At 39.7% G+C, this 16,235-nt stretch overlaps 1 protein-coding gene across 17 annotated transcripts in view; it reads left to right on the top strand.

The window, feature by feature from the left end:
* Window positions 1-16,235, top strand: part of LOC137296496 (E3 ubiquitin-protein ligase HUWE1-like) — an 81,825-nt gene that overhangs the window by 46,290 nt on the left and 19,300 nt on the right. For 10 of the 17 annotated variants that reach the window (XM_067828290.1, XM_067828301.1, XM_067828285.1 and 7 more), the window contains exons 44-62: window positions 4-244; window positions 929-1,121; window positions 1,477-1,635; window positions 1,867-2,027; window positions 2,142-2,348; window positions 2,690-3,251; window positions 3,561-3,709; window positions 4,187-4,283; window positions 5,238-5,393; window positions 5,782-5,906; window positions 6,965-7,100; window positions 7,877-7,972; window positions 8,230-8,440; window positions 9,617-9,773; window positions 10,427-10,550; window positions 11,004-11,161; window positions 11,575-11,728; window positions 12,475-12,736; window positions 15,594-15,857. In XM_067828290.1, coding sequence (XP_067684391.1) covers window positions 4-244; window positions 929-1,121; window positions 1,477-1,635; window positions 1,867-2,027; window positions 2,142-2,348; window positions 2,690-3,251; window positions 3,561-3,709; window positions 4,187-4,283; window positions 5,238-5,393; window positions 5,782-5,906; window positions 6,965-7,100; window positions 7,877-7,972; window positions 8,230-8,440; window positions 9,617-9,773; window positions 10,427-10,550; window positions 11,004-11,161; window positions 11,575-11,728; window positions 12,475-12,736; window positions 15,594-15,857 — 3,612 coding nt within the window. The remainder of the gene's footprint in view (window positions 1-3; window positions 245-928; window positions 1,122-1,476; window positions 1,636-1,866; window positions 2,028-2,141; window positions 2,349-2,689; window positions 3,252-3,560; window positions 3,710-4,186; window positions 4,284-5,237; window positions 5,394-5,781; window positions 5,907-6,964; window positions 7,101-7,876; window positions 7,973-8,229; window positions 8,441-9,616; window positions 9,774-10,426; window positions 10,551-11,003; window positions 11,162-11,574; window positions 11,729-12,474; window positions 12,737-15,593; window positions 15,858-16,235) is intronic. The other 7 variants (XM_067828287.1, XM_067828300.1, XM_067828294.1 and 4 more) reach the window with 6 other exon arrangements.

Consider the following 16,235-nt stretch of genomic DNA (forward strand, 5'->3'; position numbering starts at 1 on the left):
CAGGTCTGTTGTCTCTTTGCTAAGTGTCCCTGTTGATCCAGACACGCTACATGCATCGTTGAGACTCATGCTTCGATTGACAAGAGAACACAAGCATGCTGTGCATTTTGCTGAACTTGGTGGACCTAAAATCCTTCTAAATTTGACACAAGCCTCAGCTTTTCAAGGATTTGTTTCTCTTGCCACTCTTCTCTTTAGGCATATATTGGAGGAGCCGTCCTCTCTCAAGTACTGTATGGAAAAGGTATGTTTCATTATCAAGTTATCCTTTGTTTTGATGTTTGATCCTCTCTTCTCCCTGATGAGACCCGTGAAGGGCTGGGGTAGAATATTGATCTTCAGTAACCCATCTTTGTCGTAAGAGACGACTAACAGGATCAGATGATCATTTTCGCTGACATGGTTGACCCATGTCACTGGTTCACAATTAAGCAGAATGATGCTCATGCTGTTAATCACTGGATTGGGTGGTCCAGACTTGACTATTTACAGTCTGCCCCATATAGCACTCTCACTCTCCCTGATGACGAGTTCAAACAAGTTTGAAACAGAAAAAGGGATAGAGTATAGAAATATGACAATGATATATTAACGTAAGGAAAACATGTTTCCGAGCCTGTTTGTGCATTTGACAATGTTGCATTCCCTGCATTGTCTGGGGCATCTGGTTCCAGTCTTCATGCCCTTAGATGGTGCAATCACATTGCCTATTATGGCAATGGTCAAAACAGCTTTCCTGAAGAGAAGAAAGACCTAAACACATACTATTTTCATGTGTACTACCAGTACAACTGCAAGTACAACTTCTAAGTATTAGTTTTCTGTCAGTGGATGTTCTAACTGTTCAATACATTGGAAGTGAGATACCAGTCATACTTGTGCTGCTTGACATGTTTGCCTTATGTTTTTGAGTGATTCATTTTTTCAGGTTATGCGAAATGCATGCAGTGGAATTGGATCAAGTGCATGTGGTGTTGCCAATGGAAGTATTGGCTCCAAGGAGATGCATTACGTGATGAGAGTGTTGGGCCCTGCGGGATGTAGGAACCCATGTCTGTTTGCCGAAGTAGCTAGGAATACACTACAGATTGCGTTGCCTCCACCTGGCAAGATTATCAGAGGTAGGTAAAGGCAGTGACTTGTGATATATCTTCTGTTGTCACAAGTTATTGTCATCATATACCCTCAGATGTATTGACTTGATATTTCAATGACCCATGGTTCAATCGGAATTTATCTCTTAAACAACAGTGTCATGGCTATATCTCTGAATGACATGATCAGGTCAGTTCACTTGGATAAGGCAAAACAATCTTGTGTCCTCTTCCATGATAATGCTGGGATATTGGTAAAATCAGTGATAAAACTTGTGTTGTAGAGTATTATATAGAGAAATTGAGCAGCACAGAATTTATCCAGTGACATGGAAACCATCCAGATGTTGAATTGAAAACGTTGCTGTCTTAATTTTTCCAGATGAGGATGAGAATCGGTACACAGCACCAAATGCACCACAGATCCTGAAGTGCTCTCCTACCAAACAGCTTTCTTTTGCCATCAACCAGACCGTTAAGGAGGTGGTACATGATCTCTTGAATGCCCTTATCGTGAAATACACATGGAAAGTAGATGAAAGTAAGCACCAGTTACAGCATATCTTCTACCTTTTTTGTGGATGGTATTTTCTTTGTAAAGGTTCGAATGCAAGAAAAGAGTCGGTGCGGGTGATTTATGGCATTCTCAACATGGAAATAATTAAAGATTACAAGTACTCGAAGTGACAGACCTTTCTTTAATGTTAGAAATTGTATTTTCTTTGTTTAAATACTCAACAAATACTCAACAATGCTTTAAAATCTGCTTTAGACACGTCCAGTTCTGAAGTTCGACCGGCTCAAACCTTAGCAGAAGCTATCCAAGAGGTTGTGAATGAAGTTGCCAGGGAGTTGAATGAAAGGCAACAGCAGGCTATGGTTCGACAAAATAGCTCGGCAGAAGTGCCTCAAGGCACTGATGAAGGAGAATCGGTAAGGATTGTCATTGTTTTAGACCTTTTATGTCAAGACAAATAAGAATAAAGTATGGTACATTGTTTCATTCTAACACATTTACATATCAAATTTTCTTTCACTTTTCAACAGAGCCAGCCTGATCAAAATGCAGAAAGTTCCACGTCCAAAGAACAGAAAGATACAAAAACAGCAGAAGATATACGAAAACAACGTCCTCTACTGCCAAAGTCGGCGATCTTGCGTCTTTTGTCAGAGATCATTAAGTCTTATGGCAACTGCACACAGCTGATCACCCAGTATACATATCATTCAGGGCAGACTGAAATGGTGTCAGAGGTACATATTACTGTAGTTGTGTCATCAAGGCCATTGTATAGGATACAGCTTTGTCTGGTCTAGCCTCAGTTCTTTACAGGCTTCTATGATATAGCTGTAGCTTCATGCAACAAGAAAGTTCAATTGATATATTGTGTTTATGATATGTATTGATGAATTATGTTGTGTAGCTTACCATAGCAGTTCCTATAGGAAGTTGATAAAGACATGCTTCAGTGCGGTTTTATTCCCTGCAATATGTAAGTTATGGATGACTTAAAGGTATGTTTCTGTATGAAGCAATTCTGTTTTTATCTGAAAGTGAACTTGTAAGATTTTCATGTACCCCTCTTTTTTTTCAGGAATGCAGTGTGTTAGCCTTTGTTCTGGACAACCTTTTACCCCAGTGCCAAGCATCTGGCGATAGAGACTGTCCAAGTTTGTCCCGAGTGTTTATTGCCAGCATCGCTTCCTGCAATCACAGCCCAGAAGCTCAGAACTCCCTTGTGGTGGAAATCAAGGGAGCTCTGCAGAGAGCTCTTGCAATACCAGAGAGTTCGGAAAAACATTCCCGCCTTCAGGCCCTCACTGGAATAATAAGTACCATAATAGAGGCTTGTCCGAGCCCTGGGCAAGTACCTAATCAAGTGTTCAAGGGCCAACAAACTGTGATGAACAACATGGTGAAAATACTTATTAAAAGGGGACTTGTAACAGATTTGGCTCGAATACCCCATAATTTGGATCTGTCTAGTCCATACATGGCCCAGACCATTAATTCTGCACTGAAGCCACTAGAGACCCTATCACGAAGTGTCAATCAGCCCTTGCAGAGCGTCACAGCCAAACCCAAAACACCTGACGATGGTTCAGGACCACCTAATATGGGCGGGACAACCATTGCGGCAAATAACAATCAGCCAGGTAAGGTTTAATTATTTCCAGAGTCTTAAGGGCTCCTTTCTTGAAACATCCTTTATTTAGATTAACCTTTAACTCATTAACATTGAATTAAGGTTACCTTAAGTTAGGGACTTTTGATCACATTAGTGCTTTGTGAAAAGAGACTCTGCTCTTTTGTAAAATGTGTTAAAGCTCTAAATCTTTGCCATTTATGATATGACATTGATGACAAATTTTAGTTTTTCATTTCAACCTGAATGGTTTGTGGTCTGTTTGGGACAAGAAATTGTGAGATGCCATTGGGTTTTGTTTGTTTTGTTGTTTTTGTAGATGCCCAAAGTGTGGAAGAGAATCTTGCAGGTGAAGCTGAGAACAATGTGACAATAGAAGATGTAACTGACCATCCTTTGGACCTGGATGATCTGGAAGAAACATGCACCCATGATGCCGTGGAGCCAGATCTTGACAGTCAAAGTCGGGTAAGACAGTGCTAGCTTGATATAGGTACCAGCACAGAATTAGTTGAATGAGCCAGTGTGTGTGTGCATTGGGGCAAATACTATGGTGTGAAGTTTTCTTTGTTACTGCAAGGAGTTTCTAAGGAGCGAACACATACAACCTTTTGCCATTGAAGTAGATGTTTCGAAATCAGTAGAAAGAAAAGAGAGATAAGTTGAATTTCAGATTTCAGGTAGTTTTTATCATATAGTAGGTTATAAACAAAATAAAGGTGAAGGTAAGAATCCATGTTCAGAAGGTCAGCTTGTATATTATTTATTATTGACATCTGCAAATTCTTACCTAATACAACATGCAACTATTTGTGGTTTATCATCAACAGAATTAACGGAACGAGGCAGAAACATTCTTGAAGATTATGTTCAGGAAAGTTGGATAAATCCTTTCCAGCTTCCATAATTTGTATGTCTTCAATGACTGTCATTTCATGTTTGCAGGGCGGCAACCTTCTTGATCAAGTGTTGGATCAGTTCCTAAACAGGGGCCCAGGACAACCTGAGAACGAAATTCTAGGAGATATAACAATGGGCACAGGTGAGGAATGTGGATTGACATTGCTCTAAAAGCGAATGAGAAATCATCTGAAATTTCTAGATTGAACCAGAACATACACGAAACTATGGTTATGGCGAACTTGAAGGGAACACTTGTTTTGTTATAACTGCTGTTAACCGTGAAGGTCCCGAGGTAGAATAGGCCTTCAGCATCCCATACTTGCCATAAAAGGTGACTATGCTTCTCATAATAGGCGACTATGCTTCTCATAATAGGCGACTAACAGAATCAGGTGGTCAGGCTCACTGACTTGGTTGATACAGTGTCATTGGTTCCCAATTACACAGATCAATGCTCATGCTGTTGATCACTGGATTGTCTGGTTCAGACTCGATTATTTACAGACCGCTGCCATATAGCTGGAATATTGCTGATTGCGGTGTAAAACTAAACTCACTCACTATAACTGCAGTTTGTTCTACCCATTGATTTAAATATATCGCAAGTGCCCAGGGCAAAAGAAAACAGGTACATTGTATCTTCAGTTTCTAAGTGTTTTTGATAGAAATAAAATTAGATGTGTGTAGTTTGAAAATATTATGAGGTTTGATTAAAATTTTTGCCTTTAATGTTTATATTGTTTTTAATTTCTTCTGGCTTTGAGTGAAGTGTTTAATTAAGGCAATATTGCATACCATTTATGTGTTCATGAGTAGTCAGTTTGTTTTCTGTGAGAACACCTGGTCAGACATGCCTTTTTAACAATCAACAAGTACTTTTTTCTGAGACCTGTCTGATGAAATGCCATTAATGATGGACATCCCTGAAGACTGAATGAAAAGAGGGAACCATGTGAAAATTCGGACAACACTTTTTGCACTTCTGACGATCAAATACATTTCTGAATGTTCATTTTGTATGGAATTTGATAGTCATGTTTGGTTGAATGGATGGATGGATGGATAAACTGATTACTAATTCTTGTGGCTGCAGTTGAGGAGCCAAGTCAGGCATCACACAATGAGGATGAATCTCCACGAGTGATAATCAATGTAGAGGTTGAGACTGACGACATTGATCAGCATGATTCCCAGATGGTCACCCAGGAGATATCTGATGTTGAGGATGATGCAGATGACCATGTTCAAGGTGAGAGGTCAAGTATTGTTGAAAGTATGGAAGACTGTGCTGTCTGCCTGGCTTCGATGAGTTAGTTTGTTGTTTAATGTCGCACTCAGCAATATACCAGCTATGTGGCAGTTGTCTGTAAATAATTGAGCCTGGACTGCCTTAAAAGGTGGCTATTCTTGTCGTAAGAGGTGGTCAGATTTGCTGATTTGGTTAACATGCATCATCGGTTCCCAATTGTGCAGATTGATCCTTGTGCTGTTGATCACTGGATTGTCTGGTCCAAACTTCATTATTTACAGACTGTCGCCATATGGCTGGAATGCTGCTGAGTGCAGTGTAAAACTAAACTCAATCACTCATAAATAGCTTGATACTCATGCTGATTGATGGTGCCCTATTCATTCAGATGAAGGTCCAGAGGAAGGATCTCCAGACAGTGCCTCAGAAGGTGATGATGATGACAACGATGATGCTGATAATGATGATCATGATGATGAAGATGATGATGAGGATGATGAAGATGATGATGAGGTTTGTTTCCTATGTTTTTTTTTCAGGGAAGTTGAAGACATCGTGACTGAGATGTCCGGTTTGATGTCTTTATTGAACTTATTTCATTTAAATATTTGAATGATGTAACTTATCATTAAATCTATCGGATCTATGAAGAGTTGTTTCCTTATCACTATGATAAACCATTACTGTCACATATTTTGGTACAGGTTATTTCCTCAAGGACTACCAGCTCACTGAATGTTTTTTGTCTCATTCTTTCAGAAGTTAGGCATGATGATTCTGTCCATCACTTACATGAAACTATTCAGTGTTACTCTCCAAAAAGTTATCATTAAAATCAGAACTACCTCTAACCACTAAATCTCTCATCTGACCTGTCAGAGCATTGATTACCAGATATGGAAAGTGTGTTGGAATGTGTTTGCTTTTCATGAATTCTCAAAAATATTACCAACTAGGGATAGAGAATGTTAGTTACTGGCTGTACGATTGGTCCCATGAAAATCATTGTACTTCTCTTGCTTTAATCGAACAAAGCTTTGAAAGAGAATAAACTTTTCATAGCCTATTGTTATAAATGACATAGGATATCAGACATTTGTGCAGTTGTTGAATTAAACAATTTGTCAAAGTACTTTTGAAAGAATTGTCAGAAATAGTCAGCAGCTGTTGTCAGCCTGTGTAGGTCACTTCATTATTCATTTCATCAGTCAGTCCAAGTTGGCTCTCCGGAATCAATGATTTACAGACCATGGCCATACAGCTGGAATATTGCTGAGTGTGATGTAATACAGCAAACAAACAAACCACGTTTTCTGAGGTCATTCTGATACAATTATTAATAGAATATCCTCAGATCTTTGTACAGTGGTAGTGAGCACTGAGATCGATTTGATTAAATTACTAAATCAGCAATGTAATCACCACCTCTGTTCGTTTGAATCAATGTTTGCGTTTGACAATGGTGGTGTTCTTGCCTAGACAGGCATTCATACAGATGGACTGCATGTTTGTGTAAACAGGTAAGAAGCCAGTGACTGAAGGCTCTGTGTGACAAACAATGTGTCTTTCAGGGTTCTGACATGGATGCTGATGAAGATGACTATCACGACATGGACACCACCATCACTCCTGGCTACGAGGATGACTTCCTCTTCCATATGGATGATATGTTTCCAGCTGGAAACTCGACATACCCCATGGGTGAGAGTAAGATCAGTTCCAATCTTGGCTAGAGTGTTTCTGTGTGCGTGTGTGTTGCATGCTCATCCGAAACTATATTGTTTTTCTTTCCTTAAGGATTCTCGAGTCCCCTACATGGGTACAATGTTTGAAGCCCATTTTCTGGTGTCCCCGCCGTGATATTGCCGGAATATTGCTAAAAGCGGCGTAAAACTAAACTCACTCACTCACTCACTCACTCACTCACTTAAGGATTCTATGATAAGGATTCCTTACAGAATTATTTTTAATGTTGGAAGATTATGTGGGTCATATATACATCTGTGAAGATCCTGTTAGAATTGGTCTTCATCAAGCCATGCTTTGTCATAAGAAGCGACGAGCAGGATTGGGTAGTCATGCTCATTGATTTGGTTGAGATGTGTCATTGTATCCCACTTGTGTTGATTGATGCTCATACTGTTGATCACTGGACTGTCTGTTTTGGGCTTGATTATTGTCTGATTGCTGCCACGTAGCTGTAATAAAACAAACCGCCATAGAGTTGTTCATAGAATTTAATTACTACACTTAATTACTACACTTTTGGTTCTCGTGCAATGCTGCTTCTAGTAACACCTTAAAATAATTTGTCTGTACTTAGAGACAGCTTTCAGTAAAGTATTGACAGCTGGGTATTACTCTTCTGTTCAGACAGAAAATGTCCTTTCCTTGGGACCAGTTTCTATACGAAATCTTTTTAGGGTCAGACTGAAAATGATACTTGAAGTTGGTAATAGAGCCATTGTCTTTCACTCAATTAGGTGGCGCCCAGCACATCTTTTTCAATGATAACTCCCAGATACGAACCTACCAACTGCCTATTTCTGTTCATGATAACGATAATGGAAATGAAGCAAGTAAGTGGAAACATTTCAGTTGAAAGTTAAAATTTGTATTTTACCAGATCGCCCTTTCAAATCTTTCAAAAATTGTACATGCGTTCTGCATGAATGTAATTACTATCACCAGCTCTGCACAGATTCTCGTGAACAACATAACTGACAATTTGTAAGTAAGATCTCGTAAAAGCAGATTTGTTAACTTTCCAAACAAGAATGTTACTTCTTACTTGATTTGTTTAAAACAGGAGATCACTTTTCAACTTCTCTTTTAGTGCCGTCCCTTCCCCCTGCTCCTAGCAACGTGACAACAGCTCATCCATTGTTGATGCGACAGTCCGACCCCCATACAGTGATGGGCGTGGCACGAGTTCATCGAGGGAACCGGCAACGAGGCTCCTACAGGTTCAATCCCAACACTCAGACTCTCCATGTCAACTTGCAGGGCAGTGGTCGACAGCCAAATCCTCCAGTTATCTTACAAAGGTTAAAAACATTTATAAGACAAACTGGAACTAAGACAGGTGTTAGCATAAGTATTAGTCTATACAGGGATGGGAATTAGTCGATAAACTACTAACCAGCGACGAGAACGACATTTAGTAAAGTATAGGAGACATTAGAGATAAGGTAATGTGAATTATTCTTGTTCATTGCATCTTATGTATTTCTTAGGTCTGTAAGGATTTTCTGATATTGCAATGAAATTTGGATTAATATATACAATAAAAGTTGTCCAATAAATTACCAGATAGCTTTACTTGCTTACTTTACTTAATCTTCTTTGTGATAGATGACTTGGCAAAAACAGATAGTCAGTGACACTTAATGGCCAATATAACATAAGATGTAAAAGGATTTGCATTATAAATATAACATAAGATGAAAATGTGAAGATGAATGAAAAAATATTCTGTAATTATTACACAGAAGCATAACATACAACTAAATGTCAAATGTCTGCATTTGATGTGAAAGGTATGTGGTATTGAATGCTGCAGTGCAAATATAATGCTGAAATTGGCTTTCGAGTAATGACAAGCTTTTGAAAGCTGATGTACTAAATATTGTTCCATGGAACTGGCATTAAATGTGTTGGAAATAATGCTATTAAAAACTGTTGTATAAGTTACAAAATAAACCTTTAATTGTAATTGACTACTTACCTTTATGAATGACCTTCAGTGCACTTTTTCAGAAATAATCTACCATTGAGGTAACTTGATATGTTGAGATGTTGTTGTTCCTAATTGGTTACTTTAATAGTCTTTTGTTTAGTAATCTCCCATAATTAATGAGTTTATACAAGTTTAACATTAGTTCTTAAACACTAAACACCAAATTGAAACAAAAACTGGCATCACCTCTGACCACTGACTGCATGCACATTGTGTTTCTATCCTATCAGCCGTTTATAACAGTAAATCTTTGTCAAAGCAATGATTGGTTTTCACAATTAATTGTAATGTTAATGATGGTTTCTTATATTTCTTATGACATATATGTGATTATGTGGGTTTCTGTTCCTTTTGGAAACCAGTGCCATTTGCAGTAGTAATAATTAATTTACAAAAGTTCACATGTGGACAATCCTAGAATATATAAAGTCATTCTAGAGCATGTGGGTCTGAAGATTTTGAATGTTGAGACCATTTGTTGCAGACTCCTTGGCCCAACTACAGCAGCAGACATCCTTCAGCTAACCAACACCCTCACAACACAAGCTGGGGGACCTACACACACCAGGGTAGTCCTGGCCAATGATGACTTGAGGATTATCTCTAGGCCAGAGGAAGATCTCTTTGAAGAGCTATTCCAGGTAAGTTCTTTACTTGACAAAATGGGAGTTCCTTCCAAGTCTGTTGTAGATGATTGATGGCACATTCAGGAAAATCAGTTTCATGCGTTATAAGGCAATGAAGTTGGTTGTTTTATATGTTGGTTTCTTTGTTTATCATATGTACAGCATGTAAATATAACATAAATATAACATAACATACAGTATTTATATATCTTTTCGTCATAGGGTCAGTGGAGTAAGCTAGTGGTTAAAGTTGGGTTTGATTCACTAAGTGAAACCCATTTCTGGTGTTTCCCACAGTGATATTACTGGAATATTGATGAAAGCGGCATAACACCCAGGGATGACAATTTTCCATGCATATAAATGCAAATTAATCGATCATGGTTCAGATTGAGAGCTTGCAACCATCAGATCTCCAGCTGTTTTCAGCTGAAATCACTTTCACTTGTTGCCTTCCCTGAAAACCAAACTCACTCGCTCTCTTTTCTTGTAAGCCATTTCATGATGATTAATTAGATTGGGACCCTTTAAAAAAGTGGATGCCTCAAAACTCTAATTCCACTGTATATGGTGAAAACAGAATGGTCATAATTTCCTTAGTGTCCTGTTTGACAGTATGTTTGCAATGCATTTGACTGAATGTTTGCAAGTAGAATGATGTGTTGTAGGACCCGTTTCCTGAGAGTGGGTCTGCAGGCTCGGGTGTCCTGTCTTGTGTTCCATCTACACTGACTCGCTGGACTGAGGAGACAAAGGTCTTGGATGGAGATAGTGTCCACAACTGTCTCATGAGTAAGTGGACATTCTGACTGGGAAGCTGACGTCAAAATTAAATTGGTCTGTTGTTATCCACAGGGAGAAGTCCTCATCATCTTTTCTATTCTGTCTATCCATCTGTAACAGGTGTTTGTCCAGATCACTATAACTAGATATTTTTTCATCAAAATTTGCTGAAAACAATTGGTACCTTTGCCATGAAGATCTATGCCTACTCTTGTAAAGGGAGAGGATAATTACTAAGGATTATTCTAACCAAATTAGATAGACCCTTGTTGTAGGACTTTTTGTTGATATAATGGTTTTTAATGTAAGAGGTCCGAAGTTTTCATTTTCTAATCACTAAATCTAAATCTAATCATATTTCATGTTCAGGATGTCTCAAAACATTGCAGATGAAATATATTCTAAGGTAAAAATTATATGTCTTGAAACTTTTCAAAATATTACTTGTCTGTTTTATTACAGCGGTGAAACCTAGCATCATTGAGAGCTTGATTAAGGCCAGAGATGATGAGCTGAGTGAGAGGAGAGAGAAGAGGAAGAAAGCTGCAGAGGAGGATGCAGCCAAGAAGGAGAAGGAAAAGCAGAACAAGCCCGAGGAGGTTGGCCAGATTGACAGTTCGGTGAGGATTTTTCAGTTAATGTAACTATAGGGAACTGTGAAGATCTGTGGTACATTAGGTCTTCAGCAACCCATACTTGCCTTAAAAAGAGACTATGCCTGTCATAAGAGGCAAATAATGGGGTTGGGTGGTCAGGCTTGCTGACTTAGTTGACACGTCATGGGTCCCAGTTGCTCAGATTGATACTCATGCTGTTGATCATTGGATTGTCTGGTCGAGACTCAATTATTTACAGACCACCACCATATTGGCCGGAATATTGCTGAGTGCGGTGTAAAAATAAACTCTAAACTCACTCACTGTAAATATGAGGATAGGAAGGATGACCTAGCTGTGAGGTCATTTGGTCAGTTCATAAACCTTCTGCCAAGCGTATGCTGTAATAATGTTAGTAAATGTGTTCTTTCTTTCAGTCTGGGGCATCCTCCAGTGTGACAACTTCAGGAGCAGTTAGTGCTGCCAACACACTGTGCATTACCCCTGTTGTCCCCAGCCACACGTCCACTCCCAACCCACCAACACCACCCCCTGTCACTACAACTACTGAGAATCTCTCACGGCAAATTAGTAAGTTCAGTGGTCTTTCATCCACAGATTACATCCTGTGTGTTACAACAAGCTTTGACTCACCAACATAGGGAAGGATTAATTTGTGCTTATTTCCTACCCTATTCAAGTTATTGACAAGTCTATCAAAATATTCTCCACATCCTCATTTCGAAGCTAGTAGTCTTGTTAAAATTCACTTGTGTATTGAATTGAACCGTATCTGTTCATGAATTCACTTCATTATTCGTGATCACTAGAATTGGATGTTTACCAATATATTTAAGAGTATTTTTACTTAGAAACAGGTTATTGGTTATTTAAATGAGATATGCAGAATGGAATATATCCAACACATTCAGTGTGTAACTTTTGTATTATTTTGATGTGGACCCTGCTCTGCGCTGTCATTTGGCTTAAAGTGGCATTGTTTTGCAATGTATTGCATTTTGTATAGAAAAAGGTATTTATATGTTTCAGCTAATGCTGTTACATGATTTGTTTGTTATGGTAATATGTAGGGATTAAAATAAGGTATTCAAGAATACATATTCATAATTGTTCCTGTATAATTGTAAAACCTATGGTTCTCCCCACATATATTGTATTTGTTACAGCCTTAATATGTACATGTCGTAACTAATAGACATTTTTGTGTTGCTTGTTAACTTTGGAAATTTTGATTTAATATTCTCAGAGTTTCTCAGATTTAACAGTTTGTACTTTAAACATATATTATTTGCAATGATGTATTGTGTTTAATGCAGGTGTCAGTGAGGCAGTGGCAGCAGCAGAGAGACTTGCTTCAGCTATGGTGGAGGAGGTTCTTGCCCCAGCCATCACCACCACAGCGGCATCTTTACCAAGTGGACAGACTGCAGTTACTCCCAGTGTCACCCAGGCTGCAGTCTCCACCACAGCTCATGCTGAGCTCACTGACCACCTTCTAGCTGGACAGGGCTTAGCTGCAGATACTATCATGCCGGCCAGTCAACCTGTCCCTCTCACAACACCCTCAGCACCACGCAGGTAGGCCTGGCAGTTTGTTCATTCAGTGTCTTTAGTTTTTGTCAGACCAAATGGTTGAGAATTGACTTTAAAGTTTACAAGCCTTTCATATTAATATTGGCAATTTGAATTGCCTCTGATGCATGAAAATCTGACACATTTGGATGAAATTTGTTGAATTTTCCCTGTGGGAACAGGAGTTACATTATTTTTGCTTATCCTGACTCATGCTTATTATGCTTATCTCCTCCCTATATGCAAAGATAATGGAACACTTGAAACCCCTTGAAATCCCCATCTAAATGAAGCGGACATACAGTACACTCAACCTCCGGGTTACGTCATGATCATCCTACGAGACAGCTACAAAATCCCACTACAGGCAACACTGCTCACAAGAGACCCAGCACTCTTCATGTACACCAGGGATCAGCTGAGACAAGCTAGCCAACAAGTTCAACAAGGATTATCTACTGAAACCAGAATGGTTTAGAAAGAGCCATCTACCACAACTGCTGCATCTACCACAACTGCTGCATCTCATTCATCCAGCGGATGATGTAACCAGTATCGGTCTACAAGGTGCCTACCTGCCAATTCCGATACATTCGGACTCTCTTGGAAATATCTGCACTTCCTTTTCAATGGTCAGCACTACCAGTGCACGGTTCTACCGTTCTTTGGCCCAGTGGCTATTTACTCTGGTCACCAAGCCATTAGTCACATATCTACATCGGTGGGGACTTTGCAGCGCCTTTTACCTGCACAACGACTCTCAAGGGCATCACGAGAAAAGTCATCTCAGACTACAGTTAGACTTCACATCAGGCTGCTAACTCAACTCAGAATCTACTGAAATTGGAATTGGAGCTGCAGCAAGATCTTCAGTTCCTCAGGATTCGATTCATCTCTCCTTTGAACCGCATCATTGTCCCAGAGGTTTTATGGGTCAGAATTCAAACCATGATAGTACAAGTTCTGCTCCGTCCGCTACCACTATGACAGTGGCAGTGTCTGCTCAGTTTGCTCACATCAGCACAGGATTTGTCCAGACGACGACGTCTACAACTACACCCACTTCAACAGTCACTGATTCAGCACCTCAACACATTGGATCAGATTGCTCTGCTGGACAACTTGAGACAGTATCTAGTTTGATGGACTCTCTGATTGTATGTCTGCATGGGGACTTATTTGCTAGATCTGGTGTGCAGCAACCATCTCTACGTACATGCATCACTGCAAGGTTGGGGTGCTCACCTGAACAAGAAGGTGGCGTCAGGAATCTGGACAAGCAGCGTATCAACCACCTGGAGAGGAAAGCTGTAATCAACTCAGTACGTCATTGGTCGACAGCATTAAGGAACAAACTACTGATGGTTCATACAAACAACTCCTCAGTAGCATTTTACATAAACAAGCAGGGATCAACACGATCTCACACACGGCTGCAGCTGACCTTTCAGCTCTTTGATAACCTACGCATTCCCCCCATCAGTACTACTACTGGAAGTCATCAGAAAAAAAAAACGACGATGCTGATACAACTGATTTTGGTCATGCCTTATTGCCCAGCGAGATATTGGTTCCCACTACTCATCGAGGAACTAGGACAACCAACACTGCAACTACCAGAGTGGGAGAACATACTCATCCATCTGCACACTAAAGAAGCACATGGCAATCCAACAGTGTTCCAGCTTCACATATGGCTTGTATCAAAGCCTGCTTGAAACCTTCAGAATATTCTACTAGGGCCCAGAAGGCAGTCACCCTGGCTCTACATAGATCTACTTGCACCTTTATACGACGATAAATGGATGCAGTTTGAATCACACATCAGGCTTCACTGCAGTGAAGACCACACATTCTCAAGTAGGGGACTACTTACGTCATCTACGACATACCAGACGACTGAAAGTTTCTACACTTTTGGACATACTTGGCTGCACTCAGCTTTGAGAACAGCATGAAAACGGGGATTAAGCTGACTAAAGCACCTGAACAACTAGCCTTTCTATGCTCATTCAAGCTGGAAGACCAACAGCACAGATTTAAGGCTCCAGCTTTGGACTTAAATGTCATACTACAGCACCTCACGAGTGATGTCAACGAGTCACTAAACATCGCACTAATTATTGTCACAACAACTAACAGTTCCACAAAGGCACTGAGTTTGAATCACCCTTTCATCATGTGACATGTTGAGACCAATATGCTCTGCGGAGTATAATGGTTGAGAGTCCATTTCTTGAACAGGCTAGCATGAGTGATTATGACCCTGTACTTGTAATGAAAATGTTATCTGATCTATATATCGTCAAGTTCCAAGAGAAGACATGTTCAAATGGATGTGATCCCCCTCATCTCACAGATGAATATTGGAAGAACAGGATTGAACTATCGCTGTTATAGTTCCCTAATGTAGGGGAAGTACTGGATGTACTTATCTGGCAGTCAACAGAATTCAGCATGGCCTGACCCAACGCGTTTCTGTGGGATTCTGTAAGCATGATAAACATGACTCAGGATAAGGAAAAATATGTAATTTTCTGAATAAAATTGATATTTATACTTATCCTGACTCATGGCGTTAAGCCCTCCAAACCGCCCCTCACAGGCACGCTGAATACATATTTCTTCTCTTGAATATGTTAATGAATCTTTGTAGACCGACCCCCATAAAACAAGGAATTGATTTGGTTATGCCTTGTGATATATTCTGAAAATATAAGAATGTCTTTTTGCTTAAGTTAATTAGTGTGTGTACAATTATTGTATGATAGTGATGTTGTAATGTTGAACTAAAAGTATATGCTTGACAAAGTCACCAAATATGGCTATATCCAAACCTTCACCAAGAATTTGTTCCTTCCAGGGCTGGAGATCTGCCAACTTCTAATCTGGCTTCCTTGCTGCTGTTTGACGATTCTGTCATGGAGGCTACCAGCTCTTCCACCCTGCCCTTGTTTGGGTTGGGCACCACCCAGGGAGATGAGGTGGGTCCTACTGCTACCCCAACATCAAGCTCTGACTCCACAACAGGGGCCCAACCCCAGAGTGACACAGCTGTCACCCCTGAGGAAGTCTCCAACATCACAAGTTCAGATGCAGTTACAGTGCATTCTTCTGCATCAGGCAAGTTTCATTACATTACTGATCAATTTTCATCATCCGACAATAACTCTGCCTTTGTAAAAGTTTATTGTTCATCGGTCATGATGGGGACAAAGAACATATTTGTCTTACTAAACACCTGAATGTTATTTTTTAACTGTTTGAAGCATAGGTATTGGGTCATAATAAGGGGTACCAGAGCTATATAATTAGCCAGTACAGGGAAAACAAATTTAGAGTTAATCCCTTCCAACAAATCATTTGCACTCACTTCGGTAATTTCCATGCATCATGTTTGACTCAATTACTCGAGATAAAGAATAAGTAACATGTAGTGCCAAATAAGGCATTTGCAAATAAATTCCCAAACAAGTTCCGCATTCCCATCATGTATCATAGAAAT

The sequence above is a fragment of the Haliotis asinina genome, chromosome 9 (assembly GCF_037392515.1).
Source record: "Haliotis asinina isolate JCU_RB_2024 chromosome 9, JCU_Hal_asi_v2, whole genome shotgun sequence".
NCBI classification, from domain to species: Eukaryota; Metazoa; Mollusca; class Gastropoda; order Lepetellida; family Haliotidae; genus Haliotis; species Haliotis asinina.